Genomic DNA, 22,235 nt, shown 5'->3' with positions numbered 1-22,235 from the left:
ACTTCCCCTTCTTCCTTATTAGTAAATTCCCGCCAGCCAATCAGGAAGACGGGTGCGTGGCCTTGTTACAGCTCCCTCATTTGGTTTCGCAAAAAACGGGTGGTCATTGATTGGCTGCGGCGGGGCAGCCCTAATCCTGCGTCCGTGCCGATTGGCTGTCGGTGGCGCGGAAGGCCGGCGTTACGAAGAGGGGGGCCGGTAGCTCTTTCACGTCGGACGCAGTAGAGACCATGCAGGTGGGACAGACCATTTAATAAATAAAGCGGGGGGAGAGGGGAGGGGGAGGCGTTGCTAAGCGACCAACGGCTTGGCGTGGTTGCCAGGATCCTCCCGTGGTTCCTTCCCATGCGAGAGTATCCCCGACTCTTTGATGCTTAGAAAATTCCCTTTTCCCAGACCCAGCCACCACACCCCGGTGCTTGTCTCCAATATGAAAGGCACTATCTCTTTCCCCTGGCAGCCCTTTCTCCTCATCCCAGGCGTGCAAGGAATCTTGGGTGCAATTTCTTAGCATTTGGGGGAAATAAGAGTGCCCCTGGGTGCGTGCAGACTGCCGGGCTCTACACATGTTTAGAGGCATTCTCTTCTTTAAAAACAACTCCAGAGTTGAGCTCTCTCTCAAATTATGCCACTGCCACTGACTTAAAAGACCTCACTAATTGGTAAACTAAGAAAATCTTTAATAAAAACATTTTTTTTAATTAAAAAAGACCTCACTAATTAGGGAGACACTCCTACCACCACCCCAACAAGTTCTCAAAAGCTTTCTTAACTTTATTGTACTAACCCTATTTATCTTGTAGGTTATTCCAATCTGCACCCCAATTTAATTATCCCCCCTACCCCAATATGATAACATTCCCTGTGCATATTGGAGAATGTGATGCTAATGACCCCATATCAAGATGAAGGTCCATGCTGCTTTGTGGAAGTGAGTTGTGGGTAACTTACACCTGCCAGGAGCTATTCCTTAACGAATTCCACATGCCAGGAAGATTTTGGACATCACATGGCAGGACAGAGTCTCAAGATGTGTTCTCCCAGTGGACACACATGTCCCATGTGTGTTTGAGGCAGTATTTTCTAAATGTTAAAGAGTTCTCCATGTGAGCACACTATGAATGCATTGGCTGTATAAAGTCTGAAGCATCTTTGCTTGTCTGAAAGTTAGGAGAAGATCCAATTCAAGCTGCTGGTTTTGACCGGTTATGCCCTAAACTATTAGTACATGACATACCTGGAGTTCCACATCCATTCCTGTGTTCCACTGTCGTCTCTTAGTCTACTAAAAGTAGTTAGGAATTATTGCAGTCTTCCTATGCATAATGTAGACCATTGCAACCGTTGTCTTTTTAAAGTTCTTTCATAACTGGAGCCAGGGTTAAGCAGGTAATATGCTTATTTTAGATCAATATAATGTTTTAGTAAGTTAATATATAATTGCATACTGGTGCTTTTGGACTCTGGTTTTTATATTGTTACCTTCAACCGGGTCTCTAGATGGTGTGTGTGTTTATGTAGAAATTCAGCAAGTCAATAAAGTAGATAACTTCATTGGTCTTTCGTTTTCCTTGGGACTTCTCACTCTCTCTTTGTATTTCAACAGGACTATCAGAACTTGCCAATTGACATACAGACTAGCAAGCTGCTTGGTATGTCTCTTCTCAGTCATATCAAAAAGAAAAGAGGAGGGGAAATGGAGGGCAGCTCTATCTTAAAGTTGCTGGGCGATCACTTCTTAAAAGGGCGGATATTTATTTTAAAACCCTGCCCGTTACAGTGAAGTAGATTCCTTGGGATAGGAAGTGGCCCTCTCATGTGTTTAATGCGGCTGCTTCCCTTCTGCAGATTGGCTAGTGGACAGGAGACACTGCAGCCTGAAATGGCAAGGCCAGGTCCGCACCGTCCGAGAGAAGATTGTCTTGGCCATGCAAGACATGCCTGAAAATGAAGAGATCAAGCAGCTTCTCTCTGGTTCCTGTGAGTATTTGTGATAGCTAGCCATGGGGAAAAATTCGGAACATAGGAAAAAACCATATGTTCAGTAAGAGTTTCAGACAGGGAACATTTCAAGCCCTATCTGGGTATGTGGTTCTTCTTCATTCAGATTTCTCAGCCCTGAGCACATCAAGTGCCTGGGATTTTCCTGGCCTTTTTAGGGGAAAGAAGATGAAACTCACAAAAGAGTCATCAGAATCTCACAGTCCTCTTCTCTCTGATTGCAGATATTCACTATTTTCACTGCCAGCAGATTGTGGAAATCCTTAAGCGGACAGAAGCCTCCACGAAAAACATCTTTGGCCGTTATTCTTCTCAGCGTATGAAGGCAAGTGAGCATGGAGGGAAAGAGTTACATCTGTAGCCCCTCTTCCAAGGACCGTTCCTATGGGGTCTGTGCAAGCTCTGCAGTGTGGATATCTGTGGAGATGGGGGACGGGGAAAGAAAGCCTAGACCCAGGGGTAGTGCTACCCTACAGATGTTGGTGGACTACAGTTCCTGTCATCTCTACCATGCTGAACAATACAACACAACACGATGGCCAATAACAATGGCACTAAACACCATTTATAGACTAATACAAATGATCAGAAATTAGAACCAAAGTCTTGAAAACTTCACCAGTCGCGGTAGAAAAATTCAAAAGTTTGGTATATACAACCTGTCACCAAATCGCCGGAACAGAGTTTCCGGATAACCAATGTGTTTCGTTCTTACAAGTCTGGCTGATGAAGCATTGAATGAAACACATTGGTTATCCGGAAACTCTGTTTTGGCAGTTTGGTGACAGATTGTATATATCAAACTTTTGAATTATTCTACTGCGACTGGTGAAGAAGATTTAGAGACTTCGGTTGTAATTTCTGATCATTTGTATTAGTCTATAAATAGTGTTTAGTGCCATTGTTATTGGCCATCGTGTTGTGTTATATTGTTCAGCTTGTCTATATTGCAACACAGGGGTCTGTTTACGGATCTCTACCATGCTGGCTGGGGCTGATGAGAGTTGACGGGTAAAGTGTGCATATAAATGCATGTATTAATGGAAGCAACACACAAAATGCATTGAATTAGGAGAAGCTGCATTGTAAAAATGGGTATATTAGATAAAACTTGTTACAAAAATGTGCATATTAGGAGAAATTGACACTAAAATGCAGATGAATTTTCATGGGGACCTCTTTTTTGGTGGGTGGGAATCACAAACTGATGTGGAAATGTAGAAAACTGATTTTACGATTTAAAAAGAGAGAGAGAGAATGGAAAATTAACATATTCCCTAGTTCCTACTCATCCCCCCTCTCTTATCCTGTCTCATTTTCCCAGGACTGGCAAGAAATAATATCTCTGTATGAAAAGGATAACACCTACTTGGGTAAGACAACCTCCATGTGTGGCACAGAGACACACACACACCGTCTGGCCATAGTGTGTGTCCATAGTGTGAGAAATAGCAATAACTCATTTCTGTGAGCAGTTTTCATTTTGGGTCCTTGTCAGTTTTGTACTTGAACTCTTCATACCACTAAATATCCTCAAAGTAGAACCATAAAATTGTAGAGTTGTCCTCTAATCCAACTTCCTGTAATGCAGGAATCTCAGCATGTGGTTCCCCGTCCAACTTGAAACCATATTGGACCCTGCTTAGCTTTACAAATATGCTAGCAATTTTATTGCTGCACCACTAAGAGGCACTACTATTTTAGTCTTCCTGCCAGGAAAGGAGCAAGTACCAGTAGCCACTTCTCTTTATAACAAGTGCGGGGAACCTGCACCTTCCAGGTGTTACTGGACTCCAACTCCCATCAGCCTCAGCCAACATGACCAATGGTTAGCAATGATGGGAGTTGTAGTCCAGCAACTTCAGAAGGGCTGCAGGTACCCCCTCTTTGACTTCCTGGATCAGACCAAGGATCCGTTTAGCCTAGCACTCTGCCTTCCACAGTGTCGCAGCCAGATGGCCGTAGAAGGCTCACAAGCCAAGTACAACGTGGAGAGTCATTCCTTCTTTGTCACAGCACAGAAATGAAAAAGATTCGGAAGACTTGGAAAACAGCAAACTCGGGCTCTAGTTCTAATAATGACCAGCTGGAATGGAAAGGCAGCACAATGACCACGTACATACGCAATAGACAATCTTTACAGAATTCCTTCAAACCATAATAAGTACAAAATGAAATCTTTAGTCTCTTTAAATGAAGCAAGGAACCAGATTTTGTACAATGAAAGACAAGCTGTCTTTCATCGTACAAAGTCTGGTACCTCGCTTCATTTAAAGATTGTTTGTTGCGTATGTACATGGTCATCATGTTGCAACACAGGGGTTTGGAATGGAAAAGCATTCAAGGAGAGGAGGAGCCAAAACTTGCTGATCTCTTAGCTCAGTGGCCCTGCTTCCCTTCTCTTCCTCCTCCTGCTACAGCCTGGTGCAATGATTGCAGTGAGGTGGCGTTTGATGGCAGGAGAAGCCTGTTGGAGCTGACATCTCAGCAGAAAGTGGCTCTGCTTCCTCTGCTGAAGCCTGATGTACTGGATAAAGCTTGTCCGTTACAAACGGGGTGCAGGATTTTATAGGGTGCGAGTTAAGCTGCGGTGAGCTACCCTAGATCCGCTAAAATGTACACGTAACACTCAACCTGCGGTGTCTTTCCTTCTTCTGCAGTAGAACTGGCCAGCCTCCTGGTGCGGAATGTCAACTACGAGATCCCATCGCTCAAGAAGCAGATCAGCAAGTGCCAACAACTGCAGCAGGAATATAGCCGCAAGGAGGAGGAGTGCCAGCTGGCGGCTGCCGAGACGAGGGAGCGCTTCTACAGCTCCTGCAAGCAGTATGGCATTACGGTACAGAGCGTGCCTCTCCCCTCAAGTCCCACCACTCTTAATTGCTTTTGTGATTAATGGCAGAATGCCAGTCCTGGTCAGAGCCATGGAAGTGCCCCTCAAACCTTTTTTGCTGCCTGAACGATAGTCATCAGGACCAGCCTCAGGAGTCAGCATGGATGAGTACCTTGCTAAGGTGCACAGCTCAACATGTGGACATGTGGCCCCAAGCCATTTCCTGGCTGGCAATCTGAATGGCTTGTGGTTAAACCCAGCCCTGTTTTGCAGCCAGCGCTGTCCAGGCATTCTGTCAAAATAACTCGTTCTGTGCCTTGGAGCTTCAAATACTGCACTGAAAATGAACAGTACTAAACAAAATCAGTGCAGGTGTGATTGTTCTGTGATACTTTCCTCAATTTGCCTCATTCATTCAGATTTAGTAGTACCTAAACTATTTTAACTGGAGATGTTAGAAGAGAAATGATGGCAAGAGGGAGGCTGGGCTTAACCTGAACCAGGCCTTAGGCCTGAAACCCATTCTCAGCCCTAGCAGAGAATGGAAGGATATAAAGAAGGCTATGTTTCTGAGTGCCTGTTTCTCATTGCTTGGTGGCCATTGCAAGACCCTGCAGATCTAGGTTTAAGGAGAATGACTTCTAGGTTACAGAGCATTACTTCCAGAAACCTTTGAGTATCTTTACTCCTATTGAGAAGGAATAGAGGGGATTCATAGGTAATATATAGGAATATAAATTCTAGCCCTTAAATGCTGAAGCATCATGTAGACATTGCCTGTTTTCAGATATATTTTGCCACCATAGTGGCTAGGAAATTGCTTTTCAGCAATCCAGGCCAAGCAGAATTATGCTGTGCACAGAATCTCAAAGGATTAACAGCACCGTCTTTCAATTTCTCCCAGCACTGCCATGGTCAGCTATCTAGCATATCTTTTCCTCTCTGCATTGTCCTGCCTTATTGGTCTGTTGGTTGTTCACCTTATTTTGCTTCATATTATTGAGATTCTGGACTTCCAGTTCTTTTTTTTTTAAAGCAAGTTTCTATACTTTTTGGATAAAAATTTGGAAATGTGCGGGCAGATTCAGAGGAAAGCTCTGAAACCTTCCGGGGGCTTGGACAGACTTTCTCTTGAGTAACAAAAAGTCTTGTAGCACCATAGAGACTAAGAAATGTATTATGGTGTAAGCTTTTGTGAACCAGAGCTCACTACATCTGATACAAGCCTCTTGGGCTTGTCGATCAGAAGGTCGGCGGTTCGAATCCCTGCAACGGAGTGAGCTCCTATTGTTCTGTTCCAGCTCCTGCCAACCTAGTGGTTCGAAAGCATCCCGGTGCAAGTAGATAAATAGGTACCGCTGCGGCAGGAAGTTAAAGGCGATTCCATGCACTCTGACTTCCATCACGGTGTCCCATTGCGCCAGAAGTGATTTATTCATGCTGGCCACATGACCCGGAAAGCTGTCTGTGGACAAACGTCGGCTCCCTTGGCCTGAAAGCGAGATGGGCACCACACCCCATAATCGCCTTTGATTGGACTTAACCATCCAGGGGTCCTTTCCCTTTTTTAAAAAAATTACATCTGATGAATGGAATGCGATCCTCAGTTGTCAGTTATAGATACACAGTGGTTTAAAGTGGGGCAGGGAAAAGGGTGAATGTAAAGGTTGGACTTTAAGTGGCAATGAGATGCAGAAATATAGGTAAAGGTAAAGGGACTCCTGACCATTAGGTCCAGTCGTGACTGACTCTGGGGTTGCGGTGCTCATCTCACTTTATTGGTTGAGGGAGCCGGCGTACAGCTTCCAGGTCATGTGGCCAGCATGACTAAGCCGCTTCTGGCGAACCAGAGCAGCACACGGAAACGCCGTTTACCTTCCCGCCAGAGCGGTACCTATTTATCTACTTGCACTTTGACGTGCTTTTGAACTGCTAGGTTGGCAGGAGCAGGCACCGAGCAACAGGAGCTCACCCTGTCGTGGGGATTCGAACCGCCGACCTTCTGATCAGCAAGTCCTAGGCTTTTGTGGTTTAACCCACAGCGCCACCCGCATCCCTAAGTATAGAAATATAGTCTGTGTCAATTCAATTGGAGCTTAAATGTATACAAAACAATCCTTCACAGCAGCAGTGATTTGTGAGAACACCATCATATTGAACAGTGTCTGACTGGTCTTATATCTCTGTTGTTTTCAGGGGGACGACGTACGCCAGGAGCTTCTGGCTTTGGTGAAAGACCTGCCATCACAGCTTGATGAGACTGGGGCTGGCGCCAAGGGGCTTTTGGAAGCCATCAACCTATACCAGGCCTGTGTGCAGTTTGTGTGCGACAGGTAGGGGCTAGTAAGCTGAGAAGGTTCTAGAATTCTTTTTTTTTTTTGCTTTGCTTTGCTTTGCTTTGCATGCCAAAGGACCTGTAGGTGTGACGGGTGTGCAGTCCCCAGAATCTCTGGTTTAGAAGGATCTGAGAATGCAGCATTGTGAAGGAGTGCTGCCTGAACCCTTGAATTGCAGCTGCTGGTTGCAGTAGACAGCACTGGGCTCTGTGGACCAACTGGGGTGACTCACTAGGGCAACATCAAAGCATCTAGGACATGTAACAGGCAGGGGTCGGGGAGAACTTTTCTTCTGGCTGCATTCCCTCAGGGGTCATGGGCCACATGGCTGTGGTGGGTGGGGTCAAAGCCCAAAGTGGGCAGAGCCCAGAGCCAAAGATGGGTGGGATCTGCAACCTTGCTGGATTCCATTGCAATTGATCTCTGCCACCATCTTCTATATAGGGCTGCTTTCAGTTTGCAAGCATAGGCAGCCACCGATTTAGGCGTAACCAAATGACTCACGATCGTGCACATGGCACCGAACCTGGAAGTAGCCCTCAAATGCCACAAAGACATCACAAAAATGATTGTGTGTTGTAATGGTTCTAGGGGTTGCTCGTGCGTAAACCGGTGCAACGCCTGGCTGGGTTGCCTGAGTGAACCTTTTCTGTCCAGACAGCCACTCACCCGTAGCTTTCTCAATCGCTGGCAGAATCCGTCAGTGGGCGTTTCTTGAACTTCTTCCAGCAAAGAAGCTCTTTGACGCCTAGTCTCCTCCTACTCTCCCTGCGCGGAAGCCTTCTGCGCAAGGAGGGTGTAGGCAGCGGAGGACCCTTACTCTCCCCGCTGGTCCCTGGCAAGGAGTCATGGGACCGCCTCGCCGATTCCTCCATCTGCCCCCCTTCTCCACTGGTGCTACGCTGATTCTCTTCCCCAGAAGATGGGCTGCCTCTCCCCATCCCGGGACGCTCTCTGGGACCCCTCCAGAGCCCGCTCTCTCCCTCCGGCCCTGATGGCAGTTCCCTGACATGTGTATTTGAAACTGTGGGCAGCATTAAGATAAATTCAACAGTGTAAATAAATTTTGATGGGTGTAATAATGGAATACTATGTGGTTTCGTTTATATAAAATATGCAGGGATTTATGTTTTGCAAAATGAACTGTGGAAAGAGAAGAATGGAAGGCATTGATATTTTAAGGTTGTTTGAATGAGTATTCTAAAACGTAAAACAGAAAATTTAATAAAAATTATGGAAGAAATAATAATAAAGACGTCACAAACAAGAGGCGGAGTAGGCTTACGAGTGCTCCGCTGACAGACGCAGGGGTCTGGAACATAACCCCCGTGCAAAATGAGAATTACCTCTATCAAGAGATATTCTTTAATTTGCTAACTGCAGCAAGTTGCAGTCACTATAAGGCAGTCTTGAGCCCAGGGACAGATGTCTTGACTGCCTGCATTTGCTTGCTGATCTCTTGCCTTCCAGTTCCGCAGAGCAGGTTGTCCCCTTACTGAGACACGTGCAGGCTCTGGGCAACACCACCGTGTATGAGTGGAGGCGAGGGGTGAAGCCAACTGCAGTGGAGCGGCCAAAGGCTGTGGAAGTGAAGGAAGCCGTCGAGGAGGATGCGGTATGTCCATTTGGGGAAGGGAGTCAAAGTGGGTGCAGTGGGATGTAAACAATTTGTACCCCTCTGCCAGCGGGTAAAGGTAATTGACGGAGGGCTTGTCCAACCCATTGCTTGCTTAAAGGTAAAGGGACCCCTGACCATTAGGTCCAGTCGTGACCGACTCTGGGGTTGTGGCGCTCATCTCACTTTATTGGCCAAGGGAGCCGGCGTACAGCTTCCGGGTCATGTGGCCAGCATGACTAAGCCGCTTCTGGCAAACCAGAGCAGCGCACGGAAACGCCGTTTACCTTCCCGCTGGAGTGGTACCTATTTATCTACTTGCACTTTGACGTGCTTTTGAACTGCTAGGTTGGCAGGAGCAGGGACCGAGCAACAGGAGCTCACCCCGTCACGGGGATTCAAACTGCCAGCCTTCTGATCGGCAAGTTCTAGACTCTGTGGTTTAACCCACAGCGCCACCCGCGTCCCATTGCTTGCTTAGGACGGCAAGAATACAGTGCTAACGTGCCTAGGTAGGGAGCATTCTGACTACGGAATAGTGTCAGCCTATCCCCACGAATTTGGGACGAAGCATACGAATGCAAGAATTGCTTTGTTGGATCAGGCAAAATGCCGCCTAGTCAGGATTGTGTTTTCTGTCAGCAGATTGACTGGGGCGACTTTGGAGACGGAGCGGAGTCGGCGCCTGCCCCTGAAGTGGTTGATTATGGGATCTCCGTTGAAGAAGGAAGTGAGGAGATAGACTGGGGTATTTCTCTGGAGTCAGATGCCCAAGTGAGTGTCTACCATATCTGCCTGCCTCTATATGCAGACAGCGCTTGCATGCAGTTTGATTGTACATGTGCAGGGCACTGTGGAGACGAGCAGCTACAGCGCTATAATACTGTTACGTGTCACCCCAATCTCTTGAGCGGTAAGAGGTTTCACGGGTGCCTGCGCTTTACCCAGGGCTCAGTTTCCTTGGAATGAAGGTCAGTGGAGACTGTGGTGTCTTTAGGGTATATGGTTTAATTGACACATTTCTACAGCCTGAGCATAGGACAGAGGGGCTCGCAGGGTTAACATTCCCATAGAACTTAGGTTTTGAAGGTAGGAGTCCCAAAGTCCAGCACAGAGCAGGGCATATATCCATCTCTGCAACTTTCTAGCATCCAGCTTCGACTCATGCACAAAACAACTATTGTTCATCTACGTAAGTGGCAACTAGGTGAGGGATGTTGGGGAAGTCTCACCCATTTGTCCTATGGCACAGAGCAACTTCTTTGGATATGCTAAATTGTGGTACTTAACTATCCAGCCGAAGCCATTTCCTTGACAGAGGAACTGGTTTGGCAATCTTCCTCTTATGCATTCTACCCTCACAGATACAGGGTCCCCAAAACTGGAAGGGACTCGGGGTATCGTCGAGACTGACCTCTCACAACAATAGTTTATAACCATTACAGTGGAACCTCTACTTACGGACGTAATCAGTTCCAGAAGTCCGCCTGTAAGTCGATCCGGGTCACTGGTAGAAACGCCGTTGTGTGCAGGCGGATTCGGCGATGGCATGCGTTTGCGCATGTGCAGACGGCGGCAGCCGCTTCTGCACATACACAAATGGCAGAAGCCGCTTCTGCGTGTGCATGAATCACAGCAAACCCGGTATTTACTTCCGGGTTTGCCATGGTCGCAACTTGGATCGGGCCAAGTAGAGGCGGTTGTAAGTAGAGGTTCTACTGTATAAGTCAATAACATATTTTTAAGGTGTTCCTTTGCAAATGTATGGACCAGAAACTTGACACACACACACACACAGGAAAAGAGAGAGAGAAAGAGATGAAGACTTTGGCCTGCCTGTTTGACATACTGTCATATATCGTGATCACAACTGTCCTGACTTCAGGCATCCATGCAGATACTAGTCACTGAACTATTCCCCTTCTATAGGAGAGCAGCACTGCAGCCATAGACTGGGGAGATGGGAGTGATGATGCAGCTCAGATCGTGGTGTTGGAGGCTGGCAGTGAGGGTAAGCACCTCTAGCGACCCCTTTCTGGAAGGAGGTGAATATGCACACACGCTAAAAAGGGCTGGGGTGAAAATTGTCAGGAAACAAGGCTAAAAGTCTGATAACGAGCTGCATAAGGCAATTGGAAAAGCGGACTCCATCTCAGGACTCCTGCAGGATGTGGCGAGTACCACTTGTTGATTTGTAAAAAGAGAGTTTCCGGGGATCAGGTCTGTGTGGAAGCCACACCTCTTGGCACAGAGTCCCTGCTCTTTGACCCACTGATTCTCCTCTAGAAATACCCTCTAGTCCTGGCTTCCTCAACCTTGGCCCTCCAGATGTTTTTCGCCCTACAACTCCCACAATCCCTAGCTAGAAGGACCAGTGGTCAGGGATGATGGGAATTGTAGTCTCAAAACATCTGGAGGGCCAAGTTTGAGGAAGCCTGCTCTAGTCCATATTAAGTGTTTCTACCTCCACCTCCAAACTGCTCTCTAAAGTGGAAGCAAGTGTGAGCAAGGGGGAAAACAGCAAACCATGAGGGCAGCTGTGGGAGGGGTTAAGTTTCTCTCCCTTCTTCAGTTCCTCCTTGGCAAATAAATATAACAGGTTGTTTTGTCCTGAGTCAGGGAGTGGGGGAAAAGGGGAACAAAGCATACACAAGAGGGCGCTGTTGGATATGTGTTTTCTGCTCCTGCAATGGGATTCTTGCACGCAAGCCAGCCTGTGTTCACCCCAATATACTCTTTCCTCGTTGTATTTGTTTGATTTCTTTTTTTCCAGTTGTCCTTTGTTGTCTTAGTAGTTCCCCGCCCTGTGCATTAACGGTCCTGACACCTACCAGTTGGTACCCGTTATACTCTCAGGCAGGCCGTTGTCCTAGCTCCAAATAGTGGACTGCAGCAGCATCACCGTTTGCAACTAGGTTTTCTTTTGCAAGCATATTGAAGTTGACCATGTAAAGAGAATGGCAGATGGAATAATTTGAATATGTGGAATTGGCGAAGATGACAGCGAAAATTAGGAATCAGCCAAACCGAAAGTTTAACAAGGAATGGGATGTTTTCAGAATGTATTTGAAAGGACATTGTTCCCGCATGAAATATTTAACATGCTTCGATTAACTCTCGAAATATAATATCTTATGTTAGAAATATACAATTAAAAAAATAGTTCATGCTAAGTCAAACATTATATAATAGACAGTTACTAAGGAATCAGAGGACCTATGTTGAGGTTGATGGAAGTCACAACATAAAGAAGAAAGCGATCTTATGTTTATGTAACAATTTTTGTGTGTGTTGGATGTTTTGTTTCTTTTTAGTTTTTGTTTGTTTGTTTTGTATAGTGTTGTTTGGATGTTATAAATAAAACTAATAAAGAGTAATTGGAAAAAAGAAAAAGTTGAAATTTTAAAACGAGAAAGCTGAAAGGATTGGAGGCTTGGAGGCTGCTGGATTCTGGATTCCATTTTATATGAGGCAATTCCTCATAGCAAGGGAGGAAGAATCAGTGCAGAGGCCCACTTGCAAGTGCATCTATTGCATAGTTTGCCTCTTGAAACGGCAGCCTTGGGATTTGGCACTCCCGCCTGCCGTTGTAGGTGGGGAAATCAAAGGCAAGACTGGCAAGTCAGTTCACCTTCTGCGTTGGTGCAGCAATCACGAAGGACTTTGCCAGGAAGTTAATACTTTTCAAATAAGGCGCTGACTTTCTCAGGACAAAGTCTGGAAGTTGAGTCTGAGTTAAGGGCACTATCCAGGACCGGGTGAAGACCGCACCAGCTCTTTCTGATAGGTCCTGGGATGTGCAGGGGCAGGGAACAAGGGAGATAGCTGACAAAAGTCTCCACATCCTATGATTCCAGGCCCAGAATTTTCAGATGCACCCTTGACTTGTGGAACATGGGTGTGAGGATGGTTCATGGCAGTTGTTGCAAGTAAGAACTGAAAGCAACTCGCTGGTGTGCTGCCTTGCCCTGATACATGGAGAAATCCTTGCTGCTGTATAAAATGCTGCTCCGTTGTTACTTAAAATTGGACCCTTAGGAGAGCATCTTCCCTATGACAACCTGGGATTGCCTGTTACAAAAGAACTAACAAAATCAAAGTTCTGCATTTTAAACCTAGTTCTTGTGCCAAGGAAAGCTAGATTCTGCAACCTATACAAATGGTGCAGAATTAAGCATATTTGCATGTATTATTTGCTTAATCTTGCATCATTTCCTCTTGGTTTTTTCCCCTAGCTGTTGAGAGTGGAAAGAACTCTGTGGTCTACTGAAGTCTAGCTCATCTCACTGGTCTTGTGGTTTCTGAGATATACCAGGCATTTCGCAAAATTTCCAGTTGGGTTTTGTAGCTATAAGGGCTGGCTGGCTGGTTGTGTTTTTGTTTTGAGATGAAGGCTGCAATTCTCAGGATGGAGGATTCTGCGTCCAGCACCAGGTCCCCTCCTTGTGCAGCATTTCCCATTTGCAAATCCTGCTGACGGTGTGGAACAGTATTAAATTGTAACATCATCTGATTTTTAGCCTTGTTTCCCAACAAGTTTGGCCCCGACTTTCAGAATGGGGTCTTTCCATTCTATTTCTATAGGGTGGAAGTAGAAAAGGAAAGGAGAAGCTGAATTGTTACTTTAGAACTTGATATTCATTTGTAAATGAAGTCTATGAAATTTATTTATAAATGAAATCTATTTTTCTTCCCCCTCTGTTCTCTGCATCCAGCCCCAGAGGGAATTGCACGAGGACCTGATGCTCTCACCGTCCTGGAGACCCCAGAGACCAGGAATCAGTTCATTGATGAGCTCATGGAGGTAACAAGAGCTTATGCAGTGCTAAGTTCAAACCAGGGAGATTCTGTCACCTTAGATGTTGTTTGACTCCAACATCCAGAGGTGCTGAACCCCAGTGCTGAGCCAAAGGCCTGTCAGCTGGCAGATGCCCCCTAAGCCGGGATGCCAAGAGACAGATTCCTCTGAAGAAGTGGCCCTCTTTACCCCAGGGACCTTGCTGTCTCCGGCACAGGCAATGCACGGCAGGACTGGCTGAGAGAGGATGCAGAGCTAGGTTGCAGGGCATGGGACTCCCCCTTTAAGGCTCTCCATTCCGCAGGAAAGATGAAAAGCTTAGGAAGGATAGTTTGGCCAAGTACGGTAATTCGCCTGTGTGGAGTTATCCATGGTCCTGAAATTTAAGCCTGTCTCTATCTGCCAAGTGACTCTCAGGCATCAGTTGTGCCCCATGTTCAGGGCAGGACAGCTGCATCCGATCTCATGTGATTTTGAATACAGTCGTACTTTGGAAGCCGAATGCCTTGCGAGTCAAAACGTTTTGGCTCCCGAGCACCACAAACCTGAAAGTGAGTGTTTCGGTTTGTGAATGTTCTTTAGAAGCCAAACGTCCGACCGCAGCTTCCGCAGCTTCCGATTGCGTGCAGGAAGCTCCTGCAGCCAATCGGAAGCCACACCTTAGTTATCAAACATTTTGGAAGTCGGACAGACTTCCTGGAAGGATTCCATTTGGCTTCCAAGGTACGACTGTGCATCTCAGTCCTCTGGCATATCACTTCTAAGACTTGTCTGGCACGGTGGGAGCAGGGTAGAGATAACAAGACCCAAGAAACACAAGTGGTTAATTTCTAAAATGAGATGTCATGGAGCTCAAGCTTGGGTGGTGCCATCTGAGCTGGAAACTGGGAAATGAATGGGAGCTAGCTGGCCTTCAAAGACAAAGGTAGTTTTCTGCACATAGGATCGTAGAATTTTAGATATGGAAGAGACCCCGAGGGTCATCTAGTCTAACCCCCTGCAATACAGGAACCTCAATTAAAGCATCCATGACAGGAAGCCATCTAATCTCTGCTTAAAAATCTCCAATGAGGAGGAGTCTACCACCTTCTGAGGGAGTCTGTTCCACTGTCCAACAGCTCTTATTTCCTGGTGTTTCTTCCTGTTGTTTAGTCGGAATCTCCTTTCTTGTAACTTGAATCCATGTAGATGTACAAAGGTGTTCTTCTTTATTGCTATACATATTCCAGAATCGAGCCTTGGCTCTGTAAAGAGCTTTGATACCTAGTAGGATTTGGTTCAGATGAATCCCTGAGAACTGTCGGCCGTTGTGACCCCCACTGCCTTCGTCTTTGTTTTGAAATTGAAGGCTTTTTGACAGGCAAGTGTTTGTGCCCTGCTTTCTCACTGCCCTATGTCTCCTCCTGTCCCTCCCTCACCCACCAAAAGCTGGAGATATTCCTTTCCCAGCGCATTGCTGAGACAAGCGAAGAGGCGGACATCCTAGCTGTGAGCCAGTTCCAACTAGCGCCAGCCATTCTGCAAGACCAGACCAAAGAGAAATTGGAGGCCATGGTTGCAGTCATCCACAATCTTCTTGGCCGGTTGACCAGCTTGAGAATGCAACATCTTTTCATGATCCTTGCCTCCCCAAGGTTGGTGAACTTCTCCTTCCTACATAACTCCTCCCCTTGGGTCAGACCCTCCCTTTCGTAACACACATGAGGAACCCTTTCTTATTATTGATGGGCTGTAAAGCAGACAGATTTCTTTTTGTCTCCGGTCCTGATCGTAACTTTGCCAGTTATTTGTATAACATCATTCATGTTTATAAAAACCAATACAGTGGTACCTCAGGTTACATACGCTTCAGGTTACATACGCTTCAGGTTGCATATGCTTCAGGTTACAGACTCCGCTAACCCAGAAATAGTGCTTCAGGTTAAGAACTTTGCTTCAGGATGAGAACAGAAATTGTACTCTGGCAGCGCGGCAGCAGCAGGAGGCCCCATTAGCGAAAGTGGTGCTTCAGGTTAAGAACAGTTTCAGGTTAAGTATGGGCCTCCAGAACGAATTAAATACTTAACCCGAGGTACCACTGTAAATAAAAAAGGAAAAAACAGTGCAGGGCCCAAGATTAATCCTTCTTGGGTTGAAACGGAGGGGAGACAAGCAAAAGATTGGTTGGAAGACATGGAACGGGGATTTCAGTGGTATGGGGCTTGCCTTAGGGAAAGCACAATTTTGTAGTATGGTTGAAAGTTGGAATTGGACATTGTTGGGGGAAAAAAACATTCAGGGCTCTTAAGAAGAGTCTGGTGTCTTATTACTGGAGGTTCTGTGACCTGCATGGTCTTGTGGGTCTTTTTTAAAGTCCTTCATGGGGAAGGTTTCATTGTACATTTTTGGTGGAAGAGGGGAAGTTTCATTGTTTTGATTTGGTGCATCTAAAATGCATAATAGCCTGTCTCAATCCACTTCTATCTGTGTGCGTTTGCTGTGTGCCGCACGTTAGACAACAGAAGATGCTATATTTGTGTGAGAATCTTTGCACTGCGGCACACCCTCTTCCCTTTGAATCAGCTTCTTACACTTCTGCTCATCTGCTAAAGCACAGTCTGGAGGCAGTACTTTGCCCGAGACTCCTTTTTAAAGAGGAAAACATGCTAGAAGGGAAATAAGTTCCATTCGGTCAATTGAGGCTCAGTGTTCATGTAAACGTACTTGCTTGGTGTTGGAGGTTGAGCCAGATGTTCTTTTCAGTCCAATGCCAATCCTGTGATACCAGAATCTCTGAGTAGGATCAACATGTGCAACATGTACAACATGTCCTAATTGCTAAAAACTGGGGGGGAAAAGAAACTGTGCCAACAAAACAGGAATGGCAAGACAAACTGTTAGAGTATATTGAACTGGCTAGATTAACAGAAGCAATTAGAGATCACACTAGACAAGAGTTTCAAAAAGCATGGGGGAAATGCAGAGAATACTTCACAAAACAGTGCTCAAAAATACATACCTGGACTTGTTTCGATTAATGTCTGCAGGAGACTTTGTGGATACTTAAGTTATAATTAGAAAAATCTTAATAATAATGCATAAAGGAAACAGTTTATATGAAGTTAAAAAGGAGGCCAGATACATGATAAAGGAAGTCTTTTATTTGGTTGTTTGTATTGTTGTATGTTATGCTCACTGCATGTTATGTTCACGTTTAATGAGGGTGGATTTCAGTATTGGGGGGGTGGGAGGGTTTATGTTTTGTTGTAAATAAAATTCCAATTAAAAACAAAACAAAAACGTGTGCAGTGCTTGAGGACTGCAGTGGACAAGAGTTTGCTTGAAGGCTTTTCATGGGATTCTCTTGGGCTTCAGATATGTGGACCGCGTGACTGAGCTCCTCCGCCAGAAGTTGAAGCAGGCCGACCTCCTCCTCCTGAAGAAGGATCTGATGGTTCAGAAGCGGCAGGAGGCACTGGAAGAGCAGGCCAGCCTGGAGCCAAAACTTGACATTCTTGTGGAGAAAACCAGAGAGTTGCAGAAGCTGGTGAGTGCAATGGAGGGCACAAAGAGCGGGGGCGGTGGGGCGGTTCCCACCTCCAAGTCCAGCTGCGCTAAGTCCTGTAGGCCACTTCCATTTCAGAGGCACCAGAACACAGGGTGCCTGCTGACCGAGTGCGATCCAATGCTGTTGTAAATTGCCTTGGATCAAACTCACAGTGGATTGCATGTGGAGGGTGGGTAAATATGAGCAAATATCACCCAGAGTTTGCAGGGAAGAACTGCAGGTAGGATTTTGTGTGGTCTGGGAGTTGGGCTTAAGTGGTCTACAAGGCTCTTCTCCATCCATGCCATTCTCCATGTATGTAAGCCGCAGGGTTCGTTTCTTTTTCTTAGGAAAATGTGGTTTCAGTTTGAATCAAAAAACGGGGGGGTGGAGGGAGCAAGGCTTCTGCTGGTTTTTAAATATATATATATATGTATGTATTATTATTTTATTGAAGTTCACATAAATCTGCAATAACCAATAGGTTTACAATGCTGTAAGAAAATAACCAACTTAAACAAAGTACACTAAACGGATATCAACATACATTTCCATTGTCTTTACTATACTGTTAGATCTGAGAAAAAATACAAATTTCTCCATAAATTTATTTGGTTGATTTGCTCATATTCTCCTATAATGGGTTGGTATTATTATTATTATTATTATTATTATTATTATTATTATTATCATCATCATCATTATTACTACTATTATATTTAAATTTGTATACTGTCCTATACTCGCAGGTCTCAGGGTGGTTCATTTGCACCAAAGTCTAAATCTTTTCATGCTCTCCCCCCCCCCCCGCCCCCAGTTCTTGGCTACTATTATTTTTGCTGCACAAATCAAACTGGTTACCACCTCTTGATCACTGTCTGTGATAACATCTTTTAAGCTCTCATGCTGTTTTTCTAAATCTGAAAATGTATTTATTTATTTATTTTGCACAAATTATCCCTTCGGGACACAGCTATAGTACAACCAAAGCTGGGAGCCACGTTCAGCTGAAGGACAACCCACTTAACGGCTTGCTTTTAAAGACTTGCGGTTCCTGAACATTCACCTGGCAACAAGCATGTGGTCTAATGTGGGAAATGGACCACTATAGATGTAAATCAGTAACTCCCAGCCTGGGTACCTGCGTACCCTCTATAGATCAAAGCAGGAAGGGTTGGTGGGTTTGAAGATCTGTGCAAACTACAACTTCAGTTTTCTCAGGTGTGAAGGTGCCCAAGGAATAGCTTCCACGTTCCCTCTATGGCTGTGTGCAACTGCAGTACTGGCATGGAATTACAGCATTCAATGCACAGTTCTTAAAAATCTCTCTCGCTCTTTCTTTTTTGATAAAAAAATAAAATGAGTTTCTAGAACTTGCGGCTATGCTATAAACTTGAAACTAATAAGGGTGATATCTGGGGTTATCCCAGAAGCTGAGGAGAAGTAGTAGTTTGGATTTGATATCCCACTTTATCACTACCTGAAGGAGTCTCAAAGCAGCTAACAATCTCTTTTTCCCTTCCTCCCCCACAACAAACACTCTGTGAGGCGAGTGAGGCTGAGAGACTTCAGAGAAGTGTGACTAGCCCAAGGTCACCCAGCAGCTGCATGTGGAGGAGCAGGGAAGCGAACCCAGTTCACCAGATTACGAGTCTACCGCTCTTAACTACTACACCACACTGATTCCCACCCCCACCTCCCACCACCAGCAATTTATTAATATTTTCCAATAACAGGACAGTCACACAAAAGCTGTGTTTCCTTTTGGTATAATTTTCTGCAGTTTGGCTTCGGGGGGCCACTGACAATGGGTATTCTGTCTTTCAGATTGAAGCAGACATCTCTAAACGGTACAACGAGCGACCTGTGAACCTGATGGGTGCCCTCGTCTGACTCCTTCTCCCCACACGCAAAATACACCTTGGACGTCCCTTGTGTGGTTGCAGCAGATGGCGTCAACCACACACCCACAACCAAAGGGAAAGGAGGCCAATTGGTCTTCAGATTCCGGGAGCGAGGGGCGGCTGGTTGGGACGGCTTCCTGGACTTGTCCCGCATAGAGCTTTTCATGTTTATTAGCAGATCCCTGATGGATAAATAAAGCTGCTGTCTCCGTTCCAATTCCGGTGGTAATTCCGGTGGCCAAGGAAGGTACAAGATTCCCCAGAGACACACCCTATCTTAAACCTTTCCGTACACCCCAAGGAAACCAACTGCACCCACTAATCTGGTAACAGTAACCCCGGGCATGGCACTGCGGTTGTGGATCTTTGCTTGGCCTTGGGATAGACACTGCAGCTGTAGGAGAAACCTCACCACTGGCGAGTTGCACACACTGTCCCTCAAACAGCACTGCTGGGATGCAAGCCCCTTTCACAGGATTCATTGAACTGTAGAGTTGGAAGGGACCGCGAAAGTCATCTATTCCAACTTCCTGCAGTGCAGAAATCTTTCACTCGAACCCACAACTCTGAGATTAAGAATCTCATGCTCTACTGACTAAAGCTGAGGAACCTTTTTTCCCCCCTTCAGCTTGAGGGCCTCATTCCCTTCTGGGCAACTTTCCAGGGACGACATGACAGTGGTGAGGCAGTGCATCAGCAAGAGTAGATGGAGCAGGGGATGTACGTTTTGTGGGAACGTTCAGGGTGGCAGGAGAGGATATATTGTTTATTAACATCCTTCCTAACTTGCGCTAGCAAGTTCCTTTACTTACCAGAGTTTACATTCTCCTTCTCACACACAGCAGATAACTGGTTGCAGGCTCGTGTGAGCCTCTCACTATTGTACAATTCAATCTGTGTCAGACTGAATTGTATGTTCCTGGTAAGTTCCCTTGAATCCCCCTTAAAAAGAATAAAGACGCCACAAAATTACTTAAAGATGATAAAAGAAGTTTACTCACATCAGTTCACAGTTGGATTCCTGAAGGCAGACTTAGTTACAAATATGTACATGTGGATCTACCCCATATGGGGGATTAATTCCAGTGCTCCTGCTAGCTGAGAGCTAGCAGAGCAGTCCTAACTAAAACCTGGTCAAATGAAGAAGGAAGTGAAAAAAAGAGAGGTGTGCTGCGTGACTCGTTCTTTTGTTACCTGGACAGGTAAGATCGCGCCCACCTTCTATCACATGCAAAAGGAAGGATGATCCAGCCAGGAGGAACAGGAAGTTTCGACTGGCTGGACCAAACATTTCCCTGCATGTCTTCTCTAGCATTACAAGGAATGTTGTACTTGACTGCCTCTCACGGATCACATCCCACAAGTTTTACCTGCACATGGCAGGCCAGTTCCCCACTTACACAAGCCTCTCTACCCTCCGTCCAGCAAAGCAAGAGGCACGACCAAAGTTAGGGGGAAGATTCTAGCCAGGCAAAAACACTCGAGGAGGATTCAGAGTAGGTCCAGTAGGGTGTGTGGCCTGGAGTGAGTCCTGAGGGCCAGCCAGAGAGGCTTGGAGGGCCGTGTTTCCCCCCAGGGTCTGCTTTATTAGGATACTTCTCTCCAAACTTTCTTTGGGGAAGAAACCTGCTATGATACAGACCTATTTGTCTCCAGACAGATACTGATTTCACTTCGTATTGTAGTTTCTGATACCGTAGCTCCAACCTCGGCTGCGAGAAAGTTGTTCCTCCTTATCTGCCTCTCAGCTGGCTCTGCCCCTTAGATCACTCTGTGGGGCTGCTGAGTTTGTTGCATTAGCACACATTTACGAAGTTTGCACGCCTAAACATGTAATGTGTGAATGGCTGCTGTATGTGATGGCTTGGGATTCGGACTCGGATTCTGAACCTGAGGGATCCCAGCCTGCACAGGATTCCCCGCCTCCAGAACCAGCTGAGCCGGGGCTGGGGCTTGAGCCTGAAGAGTCCTCGCCTGTGCTGGATTCTCAGGAGCAGGCATCAGCTGAGTCTGCTCTGGCTCTGGAGGTGATCGAGGACCCATTGCCTGCAGGTGCTCCACTCTCAGCCCCGTCAGAGGAAGCTGAGGTTGCCTCTGGGTCTGGTAATCCTCCAGCTTCTCCTGAGCTGTAGAGGCTCAGGGCAGAGAGGCGGAGGGAACTAAGTTCTCGCAGGAGGAGTGCTCGCCTCCAGGCCAGGAGAGGCGAGTCACCTGAGAATCGGGGCCGCCCTATGCTTCGGGGCAGATAAAAGCCGGCCAGCCCCAGTCCCAAGTTGTGGGAGCAACATTGTTGGTTGCTAGTTCCTGCCCGAACCCTGTCCTGCTTTCCTGCCTGAGCTCCTGACCCGCCCTGGCTCCCTGCTTGCATGCCTGTTCCTGACTTCACCCGACTCCCTGCCCTGCACCCAGCTTCAGCCACTACAGACTGCCTCCACGTTGCACCTTGACCACAGACCGGACTTGGACCTCGCTTCTCGGGTAACCCAGCATACTGTATGTTTTTGGAAGTCAGAGCTTGCCCACAACCTTGGGGCAAGAGGTTTGTGTTGAGATGCCTCCTGTCCTTGCATGCTTCCCTGACATATCCTCCAGACAAGGAGTAGGACAAAACTTGTTTTGTAAGCATCCCTTTTCCATTTGGTCCCACCAGCAACCCAGCTTTGAACAACAAGAGCATAGTAACATATATGTAATATAAACCAGTCCCTCCCACTTACCCACCCACCCACAGCTGGCATCCAGGAAGTGGCTGGATCAAGTCATCCCTAAGGTAAGGATGAAAGACGAGGCGGGCAGTTGTGCCAATGGATAGTTTCTCGTCTGGCCTTGGATCTGCCCCCATTGTCTTTTAGCCTGGCAGAGGATACCACCCCTTCTATCCCTCTTATTTGGGGGAGGGGGGAAGCAAAGAGTGGGTGATCGGTTTGGGATTGGGGGGGGAGGTGATTCGATTTTAATTTCATAGGAGAGCAGTTGATTCATTGCTCTTTGTCGGTGGTGTTGACTCTCGTAATGACTTTCCATCAAAATGAAAAGTGGAATGACAGCGTTCATTATTCCTGCTGCTTGTTATCTCAGCGGCGGGGGGAGGGCCACCCCCTCCCCCCCACGCCGCCTTTCAGCCATCCTGGACAGTGAGTGATGGGCCCTATTAATCACCGACCCCGCGGACTCTGGCGGACACACGCTACCCGGCAGAGAAGGGGAGAGAGATAAGGCACC

The 22,235-nt window shown here is 46.5% G+C and overlaps 1 protein-coding gene across 5 annotated transcripts; it reads left to right on the top strand.

The window, feature by feature from the left end:
• Positions 1–101: 101 nt before the first annotated feature.
• Positions 102–19,230, top strand: CDK5RAP3 (CDK5 regulatory subunit associated protein 3). 5 transcript variants are annotated; one of them, XM_079949686.1, is made up of 14 exons: positions 102–236; positions 1,607–1,652; positions 1,849–1,980; positions 2,226–2,326; positions 3,326–3,374; positions 4,662–4,840; positions 7,031–7,167; positions 8,641–8,785; positions 9,428–9,559; positions 10,715–10,796; positions 13,501–13,589; positions 15,012–15,217; positions 16,938–17,109; positions 18,937–19,230. In XM_079949686.1, exons 1-14 carry the CDS (start codon positions 231–233, stop codon positions 19,000–19,002), a joined length of 1,542 nt encoding a protein of 513 aa, XP_079805812.1. In that variant the 5' UTR covers positions 102–230; the 3' UTR covers positions 19,003–19,230. The 5 variants fall into 5 exon arrangements, with proteins under 5 accessions (XP_079805812.1, XP_079805813.1, XP_079805811.1 ...); XM_079949687.1 differs by lacking the exon at positions 102–236 and adding an exon at positions 283–437; XM_079949685.1 differs by lacking the exon at positions 102–236 and adding an exon at positions 296–415.
• Positions 19,231–22,235: the final 3,005 nt, after the last annotated feature.

This window comes from Podarcis cretensis (assembly GCF_951804945.1).
Source record: "Podarcis cretensis genome assembly, chromosome: 13".
Taxonomy (NCBI): domain Eukaryota; kingdom Metazoa; phylum Chordata; class Lepidosauria; order Squamata; family Lacertidae; genus Podarcis; species Podarcis cretensis.
This window is presented reverse-complemented; position numbering and strand designations above follow the sequence as displayed.

Coding starts and splice junctions, on each gene's coding strand:
- CDK5RAP3 (XM_079949683.1), top strand. CDS start 884: ATGCTAATGACCCCATATCAAGATGAAGGTCCATGCTGCTTTGTGGAA. Junction 3,375..4,661: donor AAAGGATAACACCTACTTGG/GTAAGACAACCT, acceptor CTTCTTCTGCAG/TAGAACTGGCCAGCCTCCTG. Junction 15,218..16,937: donor ATGATCCTTGCCTCCCCAAG/GTTGGTGAACTT, acceptor CTTGGGCTTCAG/ATATGTGGACCGCGTGACTG.